The 16,664-nt window shown below is 45.3% G+C and overlaps 2 protein-coding genes across 6 annotated transcripts in view; both read left to right on the top strand.

Annotated features, from left to right (window-relative positions):
- The first annotated feature begins 61 nt into the window (after positions 1-61).
- Positions 62-15,228, top strand: cdk8 (cyclin dependent kinase 8). 2 transcript variants are annotated; one of them, XM_055881952.1, is made up of 13 exons: positions 62-508; positions 5,784-5,859; positions 5,930-6,040; positions 7,581-7,721; positions 8,800-8,857; positions 8,991-9,122; positions 9,532-9,675; positions 10,707-10,776; positions 10,930-11,002; positions 11,128-11,225; positions 13,567-13,654; positions 13,828-13,980; positions 14,140-15,228. In XM_055881952.1, the coding sequence occupies exons 1-13, from the start codon at positions 381-383 to the stop codon at positions 14,263-14,265; spliced, it is 1,398 nt and encodes a 465-aa protein (XP_055737927.1). In that variant the 5' UTR covers positions 62-380; the 3' UTR covers positions 14,266-15,228. The 2 variants fall into 2 exon arrangements, with proteins under 2 accessions (XP_055737927.1, XP_055737928.1); XM_055881953.1 differs by lacking the exons at positions 62-508; positions 5,784-5,859; positions 5,930-6,040; positions 7,581-7,721 and adding an exon at positions 7,819-7,839.
- Positions 15,229-15,913: 685 nt separating this feature from the next.
- Positions 15,914-16,664, top strand: part of wasf3b (WASP family member 3b) — a 30,764-nt gene continuing 30,013 nt past the window's right edge. For 2 of the 4 annotated variants that reach the window (XM_055881938.1, XM_055881935.1), the window contains exon 1: positions 15,914-16,022. The gene's annotated coding sequence lies outside the window, so the exon portion shown is untranslated. The remainder of the gene's footprint in view (positions 16,023-16,664) is intronic. The other 2 variants (XM_055881937.1, XM_055881936.1) reach the window with 1 other exon arrangement.

Raw genomic sequence — 16,664 nt, 5'->3', positions numbered from 1 at the left:
CAAAGAGTTAAAATCCACGTGGTGTTCTAAACATATAGCTCCCGTCCATTTCTGTGCAATAACGACATTTTACGACAGTGCCGTGCGTGGTTTTTCAGTTCTCCAGAGTGTGATACCGGCTGGAGAAACGCAGTAGCAAGATAATACAAGAGAACGGGGAAGCTAGTTTTACTGCCCATACCTGGCTCTTCGTCGCGGATAAGAAACCTGCGTCTTCTCTGGTAAACATAAAGCTAGCCATTACATGTGGAAACAGGGCTGAGGAGAGAGCGACGCGGGGGAAGGCAACAACAAATTCTAACTGGGGTTGTGAAGTAAGTTGCCTCCCAAGCGGCGCTTTAAAAGGAAGAAGAAAATAATTGACATAAACAACAGAGAGAATGGACTACGATTTCAAAGTGATGCTGACCGGAGAGAGAGAACGTGTCGAGGACCTGTTTGAATACGAGGGATGCAAAGTGGGAAGAGGCACCTACGGTCATGTATACAAAGCAAAGAGAAAAGATGGGTGAGTTTGATAATGAGAGCCAGTAAGAAGGCCCTCAGGTCCACGAGTCTCCCAATATAACTCGGTTTGTCTTGGTTGCTCCTGTATAAGGCCCCCTCTCCGTTACACCTATTTGTAACTCGTAGTACGGGGAACATTTTAAAGAACCAACTGAATAAACTCAGTACGTCATAGTACTTGGAGAACAGGGGCTCGAGTTCCATGACAAAGCTGATTTGAGCACTGACAGTGGCCCAGCACTTTATTTTATTTAACCAGACAAGTCAGTTAAGAACAAGTTCGTATTTACAATGACGGCCTACCAAAAGGCCTCCTGCGGGGACGGGAACTGGGATCAACAATAAAATTAAAACACAACACGACAAGAGACCTAAAACAACATAACATGGTAGCAGCACAAAACACGGTACAAACATTATTGGGCACAGACAACAGCACAAAGGGCAAATAATGTAGAAAACAATGCATCACGCGAAGCAGCCACAACTTTCAGTAACTAAAAGCTGGGCAATGTGTTCGCTAAATCCACCAGCTAACCTTGCTGTATTGTAGTTAGTATGCTAGCATGATGCATTGCAAATCATGTATAGTTTTAAAAGGACGCCTGCGCTCGCAGATTGAACGGAACAGAACGGGGGGTGTTGTAACAACATTTTATGTGGGGTATTGCAGTCATCAAGCAAGTTAAGCTCTAAACAGAATAATGAGGATATTTTTGTATCAAATTATGCCGTGTCATTTTTTTGCATTTCGAAATGTAATATTTTCGCAGTAATATGATCAAACTGAGTGAAGTAGGCCAGCCTTTGTGTGATAACCTATTACAGACGCAGCCAAGCAAGTCAGGGGCAGGTGCAGTCGCGCGCAGGGAATGTTTGTTCTGGCGGGTTTGAGGTGTCTGGATCTGGTTCGTCCTGGCTACGCAATACATAAATGGGTTTACATAAAGCAGTTTTTTTCACCAGATGCTTAAAGCACTTTACATTGTATGGAGGAATCTCACCCCCTCTAATCATTTTCAACCAGGCCAGGATTTCATCATACATGTCAAGCAGTGAAGTTTCAGCTCTGTGTGTACGTGGCCTCTCTTCCTTGGTCCACTATCACTGTGTCCGTTTCCATCCTGTCCAGCTGTACTCTAACATTTCACGTACACCCTGTGTATTGTCTGCATCGAAGTAGCGGTCCTTGTACCTAGCATTGAGTATGGTGGCGACACGGTAAAGAGGCTCAGAGAGAATACCACCGAATCGCATGTTCACCGACTTGAGTACTGTAAGTTTTAACCCCACGGTCTGTCTTCAGTTTTGTTGAGCAGGCGTTTTAGTGCCATGACAGAGGGTTAGCTTATTTCTCCAGTCAGTTGTTCAAATCGTGCTAAGAGTGTGTTCGTGTTCTCAGATGCTATTGAAATGGCAGCAGCGGTATGAGAACCAGCACATTCTTGAGCATGCAATACGGCATTCCTCAGTACGAAATCCTCGTCGACCCACTGTGCTGTCAGACTCCGCATGCTCATGGGGCTGCCATCGCTGGTCCAAATGTCAGTCGTGACGCCCATACCAAGTAGTATAATGAATTATATTATCTTGGCGTTAATGGATTTCGCCTTTGAGTTGTCTCTCTGAAATGTTCTTAGTCTTTCAAATGACTGCTCAACTTGAACTTGTTTAGTTGTTGGAAGTGTGCGCTTAGTATTTTTCTGCTTTTGTTCTGTTTAGCGCTGTATTTTTCGTGGCGTCATTACGTCATCTACCTACGTTAGACGTATGCACATCGGTTTTGCACTTCAGCGTTAAACTAGACCGCGGGCCGCGATGCCGGCATTTTTAGCTAATATCGGCCAATTCCGATATCGTGCATCACTACTATGCTATTATCTTTTGACCAAGTAAAAGGGTTATTTCTGTTGATATAAGTGTTTTACTGTGGTCTAATTATTTGAGGCTGCAGGATGTTATGATTATGAAGGTCTCTGCCAATAAGAAGTGAGATGATGGGTGTTATTTTCCTTACTGTAAAACTAGGCTACAGCTTATTAACTTTGGAGTTTATGCAATCTCACCAATTCTCTGGCCGCTATTTCAAAATGGAGTAAAAGCACTGTAAAACTTGCACACAATGTTATTCTATACATGTCTCGATTACTTTTTCTCTTCAACTAAAGATACTTGTAAAAAATAATAATAATATGCTAGACTAATTTATGTAGACCAATGCTGAGAACCATTGTCGTGCAATTCATAGGCTAAATGGTAATGTCCAATTATTATTCAAAATACTAGAATATATGGTTTTTGAGCAATCCCCAAATGAGTTTGTTTTGCTATTGTGGTTTAATTACCTTGGGCTTTTAACTTTATTGCATAGGCCTAGTTTGACACAAAAAAATATATTTTTATTGCATTGAACATTTTAGCCTAAACATGTTAGTGTCCGTGGCTGAGACACAAACCACTGCAGATGTATCCAAGCATTTAGCCATTTCAGCCAGACAATGTTTATTCCAGTTTTCCCATTATCTTAAGTTTATTGTTCTCTTCTTGCTCCCTTCATAAATTATTACCAGTGAAAGGACTGGTTAGGTTTATGCTATTACAATAAAGGTATTTTATACAGAGGCCATGAAGGCAAAGAGCTAATTTCAGACTGCAGACACCCTGTCCTTCCCCTTCTGTCCCAGTCCAGCCCCATCCTAGTCTGGTGCTCTAGCCCCGTCCTAGTCTGGTGGTCTAGTCCAGTCCTCCTGGCCCAATCCTAGTCTGGTGCTCTAGCCCCATCCTAGTCTGGTGGTCTAGTTCAGGCCTCCTGGCCCCATCCTAGTCTGGTGCTCTAGCCCCATCCTAGTCTGGTGGTCTAGTTCAGGCCTCCTGGCCCCATCCTAGTCTGGTGCTCTAGCCCCATCCTAGTCTGGTGGTCTAGTCCAGTCCTCCTGGCCCCGTCCTTGTCTGGTGCTCTAGCCCCATCCTAGACTGATGGTCTAGTCCAAGCCTCCTGGCCCCGTCCTAGTCTGGTGGTCTAGTCCAGTCCTCCTGGCCCTATCCTAGTCTGGTGCTCTAGCCCCATCCTAGTCTGGTGGTCTAGTTCAGGCCTCCTGGCCCCATCCTAGTCTGGTGCTCTAGCCCCATCCTAGTCTGGTGGTCTAGTTCAGGCCTCCTGGCCCCATCCTAGTCTGGTGCTCTAGCCCCATCCTAGTCTGGTGGTCTAGTCCAGTCCTCCTGGCCCCGTCCTTGTCTGGTGCTCTAGCCCCATCCTAGACTGATGGTCTAGTCCAAGCCTCCTGGCCCCGTCCTAGTCTGGTGGTCTAGTCCAGTCCTCCTGGCCCCATCCTAGACTGGTGGTCTAGTCCAGTCCTCCTGGCCCCGTCCTTGTCTGGTGCTCTAGCCCCATCCTAGACTGATGGTCTAGTCCAAGCCTCCTGGCCCCATCCTTGTCTGGTGCTCTAGCCCATCCTAGTCTGGTGGTCTGGTCCCATCCTAGTCTGGTGGTCTAGTCCAGTCCTCCTGGCCCCGTCCTTGTCTGGTGCTCTAGCCCATCCTAGTCTGGTGGTCTGGCCCCATCCTAGACTGATGGTCTAGTCCAGTCCTCCTGGCCCCGTCCTTGTCTGGTGGTCCAGTCCTCCTGGCCCCATCCTAGACTGGTGGTCTAGTCCAGTCCTCCTGGCCCCGTCCTTGTCTGGTGCTCTAGCCCCATCCTAGTCTGGTGGTCTAGTCCAGTCCTCCTGGCCCCGTCCTTGTCTGGTGCTCTAGCCCCATCCTAGACTGATGGTCTAGTCCAAGCCTCCTGGCCCCGTCCTAGTCTGGTGGTCTAGCCCCATCCTAGACTGGTGGTCTAGTTCATTACTCCTGGCCCCCTCCTTGTCTGGTGGTCTAGTCCCATCCTTGTCTGGTGGTCTGGCCCCATCCTAGACTGATGGTCTAGTCCAAGCCTCCTGGCCCCGTCCTAGTCTGGTGGTCTGGCCCCATCCTAGACTGGTGGTCTAGTTCATTACTCCTGGCCCAATCCTAGTCTGGTGCTCTAGCCCCATCCTAGACTGATGGTCTAGTCCAGTCCTCCTGGCCCCATCCTAGACTGGTGGTCTAGTTCATTACTCCTGGCCCCATCCTAGTCTGGTGGTCTAGCCCCATCCTAGTCTGGTGGTCTAGTTCATTACTCCTGGCGCCATCCTAGTCTGGTGCTCTAGCCCCATCCTAGACTGATGGTCTAGTCCAGTCCTCCTGGCCCCATCCTAGTCTGGTGGTTTAGCCCCATCCTAGACTGGTGGTCTAGTCCAGTCCTCCTGGCCCCATCCTAGACTGATGGTCTAGTTCAGGCCTCCTGGCCCCATCCTAGTCTGGTGGTCTAGCCCCATCCTAGACTGGTGGTCTAGTTCAGGCCTCCTGGCCCCATCCTAGTCTGGTGGTTTAGCCCCATCCTAGACTGGTGGTCTAGTCCCATCCTAGACTGGTGGTCCAGTCCAGTCCTCCTGGTCCCATCCTAGTCTGGTGGTCTAGTTCAGGCCTCCTGGCCCCATCCTAGTCTGGTGATCTAGTCCCATCCTAGACTGGTGGTCTAGTTCAGGCCTCCTGGCCCCATCCTAGTCTGGTGGTCTAGTTCAGGCCTCCTGGTCCCATCCTAGTCTGGTGCTCTAGCCCCATCCTAGACTGGTGGTCTTGTCCAGTCCTCCTGGCCCTATCCTAGTCCAACCCCATCCAATCCAGTCGAAACCCAAGTGGAGTCCAGATCATCCATGTTTTGTTTAATCCAGCCCAGATCCTTTACTGTAACTGGGCTTTGTTGTTGAACCTAAACCCTCAGGACACAAATCAGACCCACCAAGCAGTTGGTCTAAAACATGGCCAGACTGACTGGTGGCTGGAACCGTGTTTTAACCAGCCCTAAGTGTTCAAAGATGTTTGTGTTTATTGTAGGAGACTGCTTTTTACGAGCCTTTCATACCCTAATTTGTTCTCCTGGAGTTCAACATGGCCCGGGGAGGCACAAAGAGCAGTTTATGAGATGATTTGGGCCGGGTGGAGGGGTTTGTACTAGTGAGGGGCTAACCTAACTTTGTGTCCCTTGCCAGCTGCCATAGTCTGTTTCCCCTCTACTGTATTGGGGTATGGGGGTGAGCTTGATTATATGACATAAATCTGGAGGAAATGTAAGCATTTTGCCCTCCTCTCAGCCACTCATGTACCACCAACTGCCAGCTGGCCTCCATGTCTCAGTGTAACAAGGCCCCATGGGAACTGTAGTGAACTTGGGTTGATGCTGTATATTTTTCTGTCTTCAGGAAGGATGATAAGGACTACGCCCTCAAGCAGATTGAAGGCACTGGCATCTCCATGTCGGCCTGCAGAGAGATTGCAGTAAGTGTGTTGTTTAGTTCAAGAGCAGACATCCCATAATGTCTGTGTGAATGAATGTTTCTTCTTCTAGTTACTGCGGGAGCTGAAGCATCCTAATGTGATCTCACTGCAGAAGGTGTTCCTGTCACACGCAGACCGCAAAGTCTGGCTGCTCTTCGACTATGCTGAGCATGATCTCTGGGTAATACACACACACACACACACACACACACACACACACACACACACACACACACGGGGAGTAACGGATAAAAAATAAACCAACTGTAATCAGTTACGTTACCAGCAAAACTATAGTAATCAGATTACAGATACTTTTGAAAAACGAAATGATTAATTCTAGGATTACTTTGAAAATGTTTGTGCAAAAAAAATCATTGACACCTTTCTGTTTTCTCAGTGGCATTTAAATCAGCATTGAAAAAATTGGCAAATTTAAGGTCTGACCACTATGATGACTCTCCAATTGCACTTGATAGATTGTGGGAAAAGAGCAGGAATAGGCTTTTGTAGGCTACAGTCCATGCTATGTCTTCTGATGGTGCAACTGCTGTCGACATCCAAACATTATCCAACTTGAATAAAAGCTTGGAGGTAAGGGCCATACAGATATCATTAGTGTTGATATCTACATAGAGCATTGATATGAATCACACTGCTGCCCTCTCATTTAGCTATTTGTGCCTCATGGATTGTGGATGGCTGTTCACATTTTTTTTTTACTCAATAATGGTTGAATTGAAGAATAAGCTGTCTATCAATCTGTTTTTGCAACCAGTGAACAGCCAGTGAAAATATGCAACAGCTGCTTAGTGCTTATGGGGAAAATGAGAGGGAGTTCCTCCCTTCTAAACTACTCTGGTGTTGTGCTCCATACTGTCAGAAACCGGTTTACTTTAAGAAGACCACGAGTGGGGCTTTTATTGCTCAATCTAATTTGTGAGGATAAAAAAAAAACATAGGCCTAATGGACACATGTTCTAATGTACACACTTTTGATAGACTTAAACCTCTGCAAATGATATAGATATCAACATTTCAATGAGAGCAGCATTTTTTTCCAACTCGAAGCAATGAGCCCAATCAGTCCTCCATGACGACAAATTCATAAACAACAAAGTAAGCTAATAAGTTGTTCTGTTTTGGGTTATGCTCAGGTCAAACAATTTAGATAATTTATAATTATAAGTCCTATTGTTGAAAATCAAGGTTTATTACATTATTTGCAATGACTGGAAATCTGACACTTTTTTAAAATTGTATTTTTTAATGTAAAGATTAAGCCTAACCATATTATCTGTAGTAGAAAGCAAGGGGTTAGAAGAAGCCTACATAACCAACCCATAAAGTAAATTGTAACATTTATTTATGGTCAGCTATGTAAACTTTAACATTGATTTATCCTGCAATAGATGTTGTTCAATTGGCAATATTCGTTTTTGTCTTCTAATGCCTCTTTAAGGGGAAAGTAATCTAAAAGTAACAGAATGATTTGCATGATACTCTCACAGATTTTGTATCTGATACATCCATCCACACTATAAACATATACACACACACACACACACACACACACACACACACACACACACGTACACATTTGTTTTTACATAAACACACTTTTTTTATATAAACATTTGAATATTTTACCTCCACACTTGTTTAAATCCATTGACACAGACATTGACAACACACACTAATGATGCTCCCTCTCTCCACAGCACATCATAAAGTTTCACAGGGCGTCCAAGGCTAACAAGAAGCCCCTGCAACTGCCCAGGGGGATGGTCAAGTCTCTGCTCTACCAGATCCTGGACGGCATCCATTACTTACACGCCAACTGGGTCCTACACAGAGACCTGGTAAGGGACAGGGGGAGAGGAGAGGGAGGGAGGGAAGGAAGGAGAGGGTAGGGAGGGAGGGAAGGAAAGAGAGTGCATCCTTTTCCTGCATGCCAACTGGGTCCTACACAGAGACCTGGGCCTTTTCTCAATTGGATTTGCTCAACTCCTGCGTCCTCTCTCCTCCGTCTCTCGTCTCCTTTTGAAATATGTCAAAGGTAATTGAGAGGCAGAGGGAACGTGAACGGAAAAGTGCTTGTATTAAATTAGATTCTCTCCATTTGTGCGTTATCAGGCAAATTACCTTTACAGGGGTGGAATCCCAAAATAAATGTAAAGTGATGAAATAAATGTAGCTCGTTCTGCAAGACATTTTATAGATAAAAGGATAAGTAGCATATACATTTTAAATGTTTGCCTGCTTTTCTCCTCGTAAGCAACAACTGCTTCAAAGGGGGTGTGTCAAATATAAAAACTCTTCTGTGAATGACTCCGGTGGGATACACATGACTATCCTCGATGAAAGGAGGCTATCGAAGAGGAGAGGACACTCCTCCATTCACCTACTAACTAATTGACACTCTCCTCGACCACTTATCAGTTTCTGGGTCACGGAGGAGAGCGGACGGGAGAACAGACTTTTGCCCAAATGAGAAAGGCCTTTGTGTGAGGGTGAGGGAGGAGAAGGGCACTTGGAGGGAGAGTGGGCATCCATTACCTGCACGCTAACTGTTTCCTACAGAGACCTGGTGAAAGTGGGGGATGAGGAAGGGAGAATAGGGGAGGAAATGGCGGGGGGGTGGGGGGGGAGGGAGGAATAGAGGGATGCAGGAAATGGTACAGTGGCTGAGCACTGTATGGTTGCCCTGGTGGAGGAAATGGAGGTGCCTGGCCTGCTTCTCTCCGAGATGTGAGTTTCATTGTTACGCCACCAGAGGACAGCATTGACACTACCTGAACCATTCATATGTTACTCAGCATAACGCGGCCAAACGAATCTTAATTACTCTCGTTTAATGTGTATCAGTGTGGGTATTAGGATAATGGAAGTAAATATTTGGGTGATATTAACCGTTAATCGTTAATCTGTTTTCCCCAGAAACCTGCAAACATCCTAGTGATGGGGGAGGGGCCGGAGAGGGGTCGAGTAAAGATCGGTACGATGGAGTGTTTATTTTTTTTCAGCATACTGCTTTATGTCTACATAGACTGGCTATTACACACTATTTGAGCGTTATACTACATTATCATATTATGTGGCTTATTTCTTTCTTGTGTGTTGCTGTACAGCGGACATGGGCTTTGCCCGCCTCTTTAACTCCCCACTGAAGCCGTTAGCAGATCTGGACCCTGTGGTGGTCACCTTCTGGTACAGGGCACCAGAGCTACTGCTAGGTGCCAGGCACTACACCAAAGCCATCGGTGAGAATGGCCACGGGGTGGGTGGGTGTGTGTGCTGTGTACCAAGAGCTGAACTTCTGAGCTATCCTGCCACCATCCTAGGATAATTACTGTTGTGTGTGTGCAAGCATGTTCAAGTGGGTGTCTGTGTGTGGGCGTGGTTTAGAACACAGTGTGATATCCAGGGCTCTACACTGTCATATTTTACAAGGAGCACGTGCTCCTAAGTTGAAAAATGTAGGAGCACAAATAAATTTAGGCGCAGATTGAGAAATATTCGATGTATTGATGATTTGCCAGCAATTACTAAAAAAAATAAAAAATTCTAGGGGCACTGGTGGCCAAAATAAAAATATTTAGGATCATATGAAACCACAATGGTAGCACTGTAGAGCCCTGATATCTCTAATCCACCCTGTGCATCTGTCAGACATCTGGGCGATTGGCTGCATCTTTGCCGAGCTGTTGACATCTGAGCCCATCTTCCACTGTCGCCAAGAGGACATCAAGACCAGTAACCCCTACCACCACGATCAGCTGGACCGCATCTTCAACGTCATGGGCTTCCCCGCTGGTGAGAGAGCTGGGCTGGGGCAGGGCCTCTCCTCCTTTAGAACCACCACACACAGGCCACAAAACCAGCATGTAGAGGCCAAAGAATACTTAAACTGGCTCTGGATAAAGAGGGTTGTCCGTGAGTGCTTGGGACTCTCATAACTTATCAGGACATGCCTATGTGCATTGAAATGGTCACTCGTACAGTATGTGTTAAATTATTAACCTTGTTCCATCTGAAAACACATATTTGCGTTCTAAATAGTAGGCTTTTTGGCTATGCAAAAATATAACAGTATGTGTACAACTTTAAATGCCGGGATGTTATATTCATTTTGTCTTTTCATAAAGTACAATTCGCTGCACACTATTGAGGAAGAGAATCGTCTTTTCAGACTTGCGTCTTTTTCATAATCATCTGATAATCATCTGATAATCATAGGGAATGCGCTCTACCAAAATGAACGAATGTCGGGGAACAAGCACGATTGAGTGTTAGATTATGTCTTCTCAGCATGGATCAACCTAGTATGTTTGTATTTGTTGCTTCCTGCATATGTTTTTACGAAACAGTACGTTCTCAATAGTATGTAGCACTATTAGTACACAGCATGTCGTTTTAGAAAGTGGTAGGCAAGACAGATTTCGAACATATTTTCGACGTGTGTATTATGAACCTGCCTGGCAAATAGTTATATATATATATATATATATATATATATATATATAATACTGAAGAACAAGAGTGTAATTAAACCATGACTAGGCACAGTTCTATTCTGGCCTGACTTGTATGAGCCCAAAGCAATCTGTCTGTTCTGTACAAGCACTCACTGACAGTCTGATGATGTAATCCTCAGAGAAGCACTCACTGACAGTCTGATGATGTAATCCTCAGAGAAGCACTCACTGACAGTCTGATGATGTAATCCTCAGAGAAGCACTCACTGACAGTCTGATGATGTAATCCTCAGAGAAGCACTCACTGACAGTCTGATGATGTAATCCTCAGAGAAGCACTCACTGACAGTCTGATGATGTAATCCTTAGAGAAGGACTGGGAAGACATCAAGAAGATGCCGGAGCACTCCACCCTGATGAAAGACTTCAGGAGGAACACGTGAGTGGCTTTCTGACTGCCTGCATGCTTTCTGCCAGCTCTGAACAAGATCATTTTTAGCATTTTAATAATAGATTTGTCTTTTCATCCAAACTGAAATGATGTGGTCTGGTATCACAGGTATACAAACTGAAATATGTTTGTATATCACAGGTATACAAACTGCAGCCTTATAAAATACATGGAGAAACACAAAGTCAAACCAGACAGCAAAGCATTCCACTTGGTGAGTTGAAATTAGTTTTCTCAGTCTAAAATTGCCTGAACGTTGTTGTTACGTAGCATTGTTCAGTCTGACGTTGTATAAACGTTCCCTCTGTTTTACTCATGCTCTAACGTTTGTGTGTGCAGCTCCAGAAGCTGCTGACCATGGACCCGATCCGCAGGATCACGTCTGAGCAGGCCATGCAGGACCCTTACTTCCTGGAGGAACCTCTGCCCACCTCGGAGTGAGTCAGGGCCCTAATACAACTTTAGAACATATTTATTACAACACCTGTAACACATGTACAGTGCATTCGGGAAAGTAATCAAACCCCTTGACTTTTTCCACATTTGTTACGTTACAGCCTTATTCTAAAATTGATTTTGAAAAATTTGCCTCATCAATCTACACGCAGTACCCCATAATGACAACGCAAAAACAGGTTTTTAGACATTTTCACGTTTACATAAGTATTCATACCCTTTACTCAGTACTTTGTTGAAGCACATTTGGCAGCAATTACAGCCTCAAATCTTAGTGGGTGTGACACTACAAGCTTGGTACACCTGTATTTGGGGAGTTTCTCCCATTCTTCTCTGCAGATCCCCTCAATCTCTGTCAGGTTGGATGGGAGCGTTACTGTACAGCTATTTTCAGGTCTCTCCAGAGATGTTTGATCGGGTTTAAGCCCGGGCTCTGGCTGGGCCACTCAAGGACATTCAGAGACTTGTCCCGAAGCCACTCGTGCTTTGCTGTGTGCTTACGATCGTTGTCCTGTTGGAAAGTGAACCTTCACCACAGTCTGTGGTCCTGAGAGCTCTGGAGCAGGTTTTCATCAAGGATCTCTCTGTACTTTGCTCTGTTCATCTTTCCCTCGATCCTGACTAGTCTCCCAGTCCCTGATGCTGAAAAACATCTCCACAGCATGATGCTGCCACCACCATGCTTCACCGTAGGAATGGTGCCAGGTTTCCTCCAGATGTGATGCTTGGCATTCAGGCCAAAGAGTTCAATGTTGATATCAAATCAAAGTTTATTTGTCATGTGCGCCGAATACAACAGGCGTAGACTTTACAGTGAAATGCTTACTTTCAAGCCCTAACCATCAGTGCAATTTTTACGTAAAAACGTATTAGGTGAACAAGAGAAAGTAAATAAATAAAACATTGAAAATAACAGTAGCGAGACTATATACAGGCACCGGTTAGTCAGGCTAATTGAGGTAATATGTACATGTAGGTATAGTTAAAGTGACTATGCATAGGTGATAAAACAGAGTAGCAACAGTGTAAAAGGAGCAGGGGGGAGGCACAATGAAAATAGTCCGGGTAGCTATTTGATTTCCTGTTCTGGAGTCTTATAGCTTGGGGTCAAGGCTGTTTAGAAACCTTTTAGACTTGGCGCTCTGTTACCGCTTGCCGTGCGGTAGCAGGGAGGCAACCAGTCAGGATGCTCTCGATGTTGCAGCTGTAGAACCTTTTGAGGATCTGAGGACCCATGCCAAATTTTTCAGTCTCTTGAGGGGGAATAGGTTTTGTCGTGCCCTCTTCACGACTGTCTTGATGTGCTTGGACCATTAGTTAGTTGGTGATGTGGACACCAAGGAACTTGAAGCTCTCAACCTGCTCCACTACAGCCCCGTTGATGAGAATGGGGGCGTGCTCGGTCCTCCTTTTCCTGTAGTCCACAATCATCTCCTTAGTCTTGGTTACGTTGAGGGATAGGTTGTTATTCTGGCATCACCCGGCCAGGTCCCTGACCACCTCCCTATAGGCTGTCATGGCAGATGTGTTGTTACCTACCCTCACCATCTGGGGGCGGCCCATCAGGAAGTCCAGGATCCAGTTGCAGAGGGAGGTGTTTAGTCCCAGGAACCTTTGCTTAGTGATGAGCTTTGAGAGCACTTTAGTGTTGAACGCTGAGCTGTAGTCAATGAACAGCATTCTCACGTAGGTATTCCTTTTGTCCAGGTGTGAAAGGGCAGTGTTGACTGCAATAGAGATTGCATCATCTGTGGATCTGTTTGGGTGGTATGCAAATTGGAGTGGGTCTAGGGTTTCTGGGATAATGTTGTGAGCCATGACCAGCCTTTCAACGCACTTCATGGCTATAGACGTGAGCGCTACGGGTCGGTAGTTGTCTGAGACTAGCCGCCCTGACAGCTGATGGAACTGAGGAGTATTTCTGTCTGTAATTAAGGCCTTTTGTGGAGAAACTCATTCTGATTGGCTGGGCCTGGCTCCCAAGTGCGTGGGCCTATGCCCTCCCAGGCCCACCCATGGCAGCTTCCCTGCCCAGTCATGTGAAATCCATAGATTAGGACCTAATGAATTTTTCAATCGACTGATTTACTTATTTGAACTGTAACTCAGTAAAATCGTTGAAATAGTTGCATGTTGCGTCTTATATTTTTGTTCAGTATATATTAAAACAACTAACACATTATTACTACATGTAATACAACAAAACCCCTTACTACATATATTGCATTATAACAAATGTATTACAACATGTATAACATGTTACTCCATGTCTGGAGAGATGTGGTGCTATACCCTGTAAGATAAGTGGTGTGTTTGTGTCAGTGTGTTTGCAGGCTGCCAGATCCCATACCCCAAGAGGGAGTTCCTGACAGAGGAGGAACCAGAAGATAAGGCAGAGAAAGTCAGAAATGTGTGTGCCTCTTATGTTTACATTTCGGTCAAAATATATGTTACATTTATAAGTGTGTTTATGTGTGTATTTTTTATCAACAGAGTAAAGGTTTAAAGGGAACATTTTGAGTGTATTTTCAGTGTGTGCTAATGTGTGGTTGATGAAGCCTTGGGTGTCTTTTAATATTCCAGAAGAACCAGCAGCAGGGGAACAACCACACCAATGGGGCGGGGCACACTGGTAACCCTGACAACAGCCACGCCCAGGGCCCGCCCCTAAAGAAGGTGCGAGTGGTCCCGCCCGTCACTACCTCAAGTGGCCTCATTATGACCTCAGACTACCAGGTAGGGTAGTCTCACACATACATGCATGCATACAAAGCAGTTACTATATAGCATAGCAATACTATATTGATAACACAGAAATCAGCAAAATCATGCTATCCCACCAAATCATACCAAATTGTAAATAGTCTGATTTTAGTTATCTTATCTCTCTCTCAGCGCTCCAATCCACATGCTGCCTACCAGAACCCCGGACCAAGCACATCACTGCCCCAAAACAGCATTGGATACTCCTCTACCTCCCAGCAGCCCCCGCAGTACTCACACCAGACCCACCGCTACTGACCCCTGACCCAGCCCTCACCTGGCCCACTAGGGAGAATGTACTGGGGGAGGTGGGTGTGTCCATGGCAATACCCACCCCTCCCCCCACATTTAACCCACCGGTCCACCCTCACTGCAGTAGTCCGTTAGCCCAGTATGAAATACAATGAGCCCATCCTGAAAATAACATAACTTCAACCATGAGCAACACATGGAGACTAAACCGCAAAACTAGATGACGATGGAGAAGAACGGATGCTGTCAGTTGGTTCTTCCCTCGTTCTCTCCGCTCTTTGTTGCTGTGTCTATGAGCATTATAAAGTTAACCTTCAGAACTGGTACTTAACAAAAGCCACAACATGACAAGCAAACAGAAGATGGCTTCATTTGCAGTGAAGGCCACCCAGGGTGTTACCCACTCCCTCCTTTCCTTCTCACCACCTCCACCAAAGCTCTCCCCCTTTCCAGACAGATCCCCTCTTCCTGTTGAAGCTTCGATCAGACTAAAGCTGCTATGTGACTGCCAGCATTGACAGAGTACATGCCCCTCTGTCCTTCTGTCTCTGTCCTCCTGTCGGTCTTTATTCTTGTCTGTCTGTCCTCCCTTCCGAGGGCGTCTTCGCTGGGGACCGAACTGAGCTGCTGACAGGAGCATGCTGGGAGTTTGTGCCCCATCCACAGCTCTTGTTGGGGGCGTAATGGAGACAAAAACAAAAAATAAAAAAATACCCGATATTAGTAGTTTATAATTGAATCTGTTTTCCTTGGTTTGGTTTTCACTGACTGTATTAAAAAAAGGAAGTGGTGAAGCAGCTTCCGTTGGGCTGAGAGAGAGAAGCTGTTTTTAATTGCTGTGAGCAGAACCTTAGAACTTCATAATGACAAAACCAACCAATCGTGTGGAGGACGGCATATGGAACATGTATTGTATTTAAATATTTTACATGAAGCAAGTATCCTGACAATAAAAAGTGGAAATGTTAACATTGGAGTTGGGAGTTTCTCTTCTTTTGTCTCTGTGTTAACCTGGAAAACGGAAAAAGAACCTATGTTCTCTTCCAGGAATAGAACCGTGTCTTCAATAATGGAACAATCCCAGTCCATCCTACTTTTTCTCTCTGAGGTCTGTCTTTACTCGTTCACTGCCCTCGTTTACTACCCTCTATCTTTTTGTCTTTCTCACATTCACACTCTCACTCTAGTCTGCTCCCTTTGCCCAGTGTAACACTTGTGTTACCCTAAAATATGCATTCATCTGTCAGTTACTAAAGCTGCTAGAATGGAACCAGTCTAGTGCTATCATTAAACCAGCCACCACCAAGTTTAATTTGCTCCCAAAAACACCTTTATAAACACCCTAACCCCTTGTTATTAGGCCATTTCAAACTAGGCTAGGTCAAGTCCTCATCCCCAAAATATGTTTATTTCAAGCCTTTAACGTTAACCCTGTGTGGGGACTGGATTGCATAAAATAGTAAGCCCTGGGTAGCCTCCAGAGCAGAGACCCTGCCTTTTCTATGCCCAACGAGATGTCAAACGGGAAACCTCAATGTCACTCATACGTTTTCAAGGGCTACTATTGGACAATGGGAACACCCACTAAACATTAAAACCCTGTTGCTGAATGCTGATAGGCCGAGGCTGCCGGTGGGTCCCGCCCCCGCGGTGGATTGTTTGGAGTGGCCAGACCGCCAGGGACACAGGATGGCAGCGCGATCAGCAGGAGTATCTAACGGGACATGCGGACGGACTTAAATCTATTACATTTCTGACTGCTGGTGAGGGTTTTTACTATGCTTTTATATGTCATGATAATAATCGGAATGTTACTCACCAAACTGTTTATATTTGGCCTTAATTGAGTATTTTTTTTATATGGTAAATTGCGTTAATCCAAATTGCTAAACTACAAAGTCGACCACTAACTGGACGTAGCGGCCGGCCACCACTAGTGGACCCCAGTAGAAGATAATGATAAAGCACAAGGGGGTTCTGTGTCCAAGGCCCGATTCTTTCAATTCAACTCTTGACTATTACTGCACACTCCATTTGGCAACCGCCTTGCTCGGAACCGCTTGATTATTGTTCACTAAAACGTACAAACGGCATTTGATTTAGAAAGTGTCCGGCTTTAAAATATTGTAACAATCTGTGGCGGAAGGAAAATAGAATCGGTATCGGGAAGCGACGGTGCGGGAACTTTGATCGTGCTTGCCATCAGTACTGTGTGCATGTCATGTGTAGGCTATGTTGTGTGTGCACTGACTGCAGCCAGCACACAGACGGCTGCTTTTGTTGCTCACTCACACTTTACTGAAAGCAAGAGAGATTAACTAGCCTACAATGTGAATTAGACTACATTATTCGATGGATTTAGGCAGTGACACGCCAGTTATAAGGGTTACTTGCGATAATTAAGC

Source organism: Salvelinus fontinalis, chromosome 25 (assembly GCF_029448725.1).
Source record: "Salvelinus fontinalis isolate EN_2023a chromosome 25, ASM2944872v1, whole genome shotgun sequence".
NCBI lineage: Eukaryota > Metazoa > Chordata > Actinopteri > Salmoniformes > Salmonidae > Salvelinus > Salvelinus fontinalis.
The sequence above is the reverse complement of the archived record's forward strand: the minus strand, read 5'-3'. Positions and strand labels throughout refer to the sequence as shown.

Bases quoted from the DNA above. Each gene is read 5' to 3' on its own strand.
- cdk8 (XM_055881952.1), top strand. From the start codon at position 381: ATGGACTACGATTTCAAAGTGATGCTGACCGGAGAGAGAGAACGTGTC. The intron at 9,676-10,706 runs GTGAGAGAGCTG...TGTAATCCTTAG, and splicing joins CGTCATGGGCTTCCCCGCTG to AGAAGGACTGGGAAGACATC. The intron at 11,003-11,127 runs GTGAGTTGAAAT...TTGTGTGTGCAG, and splicing joins ACAGCAAAGCATTCCACTTG to CTCCAGAAGCTGCTGACCAT.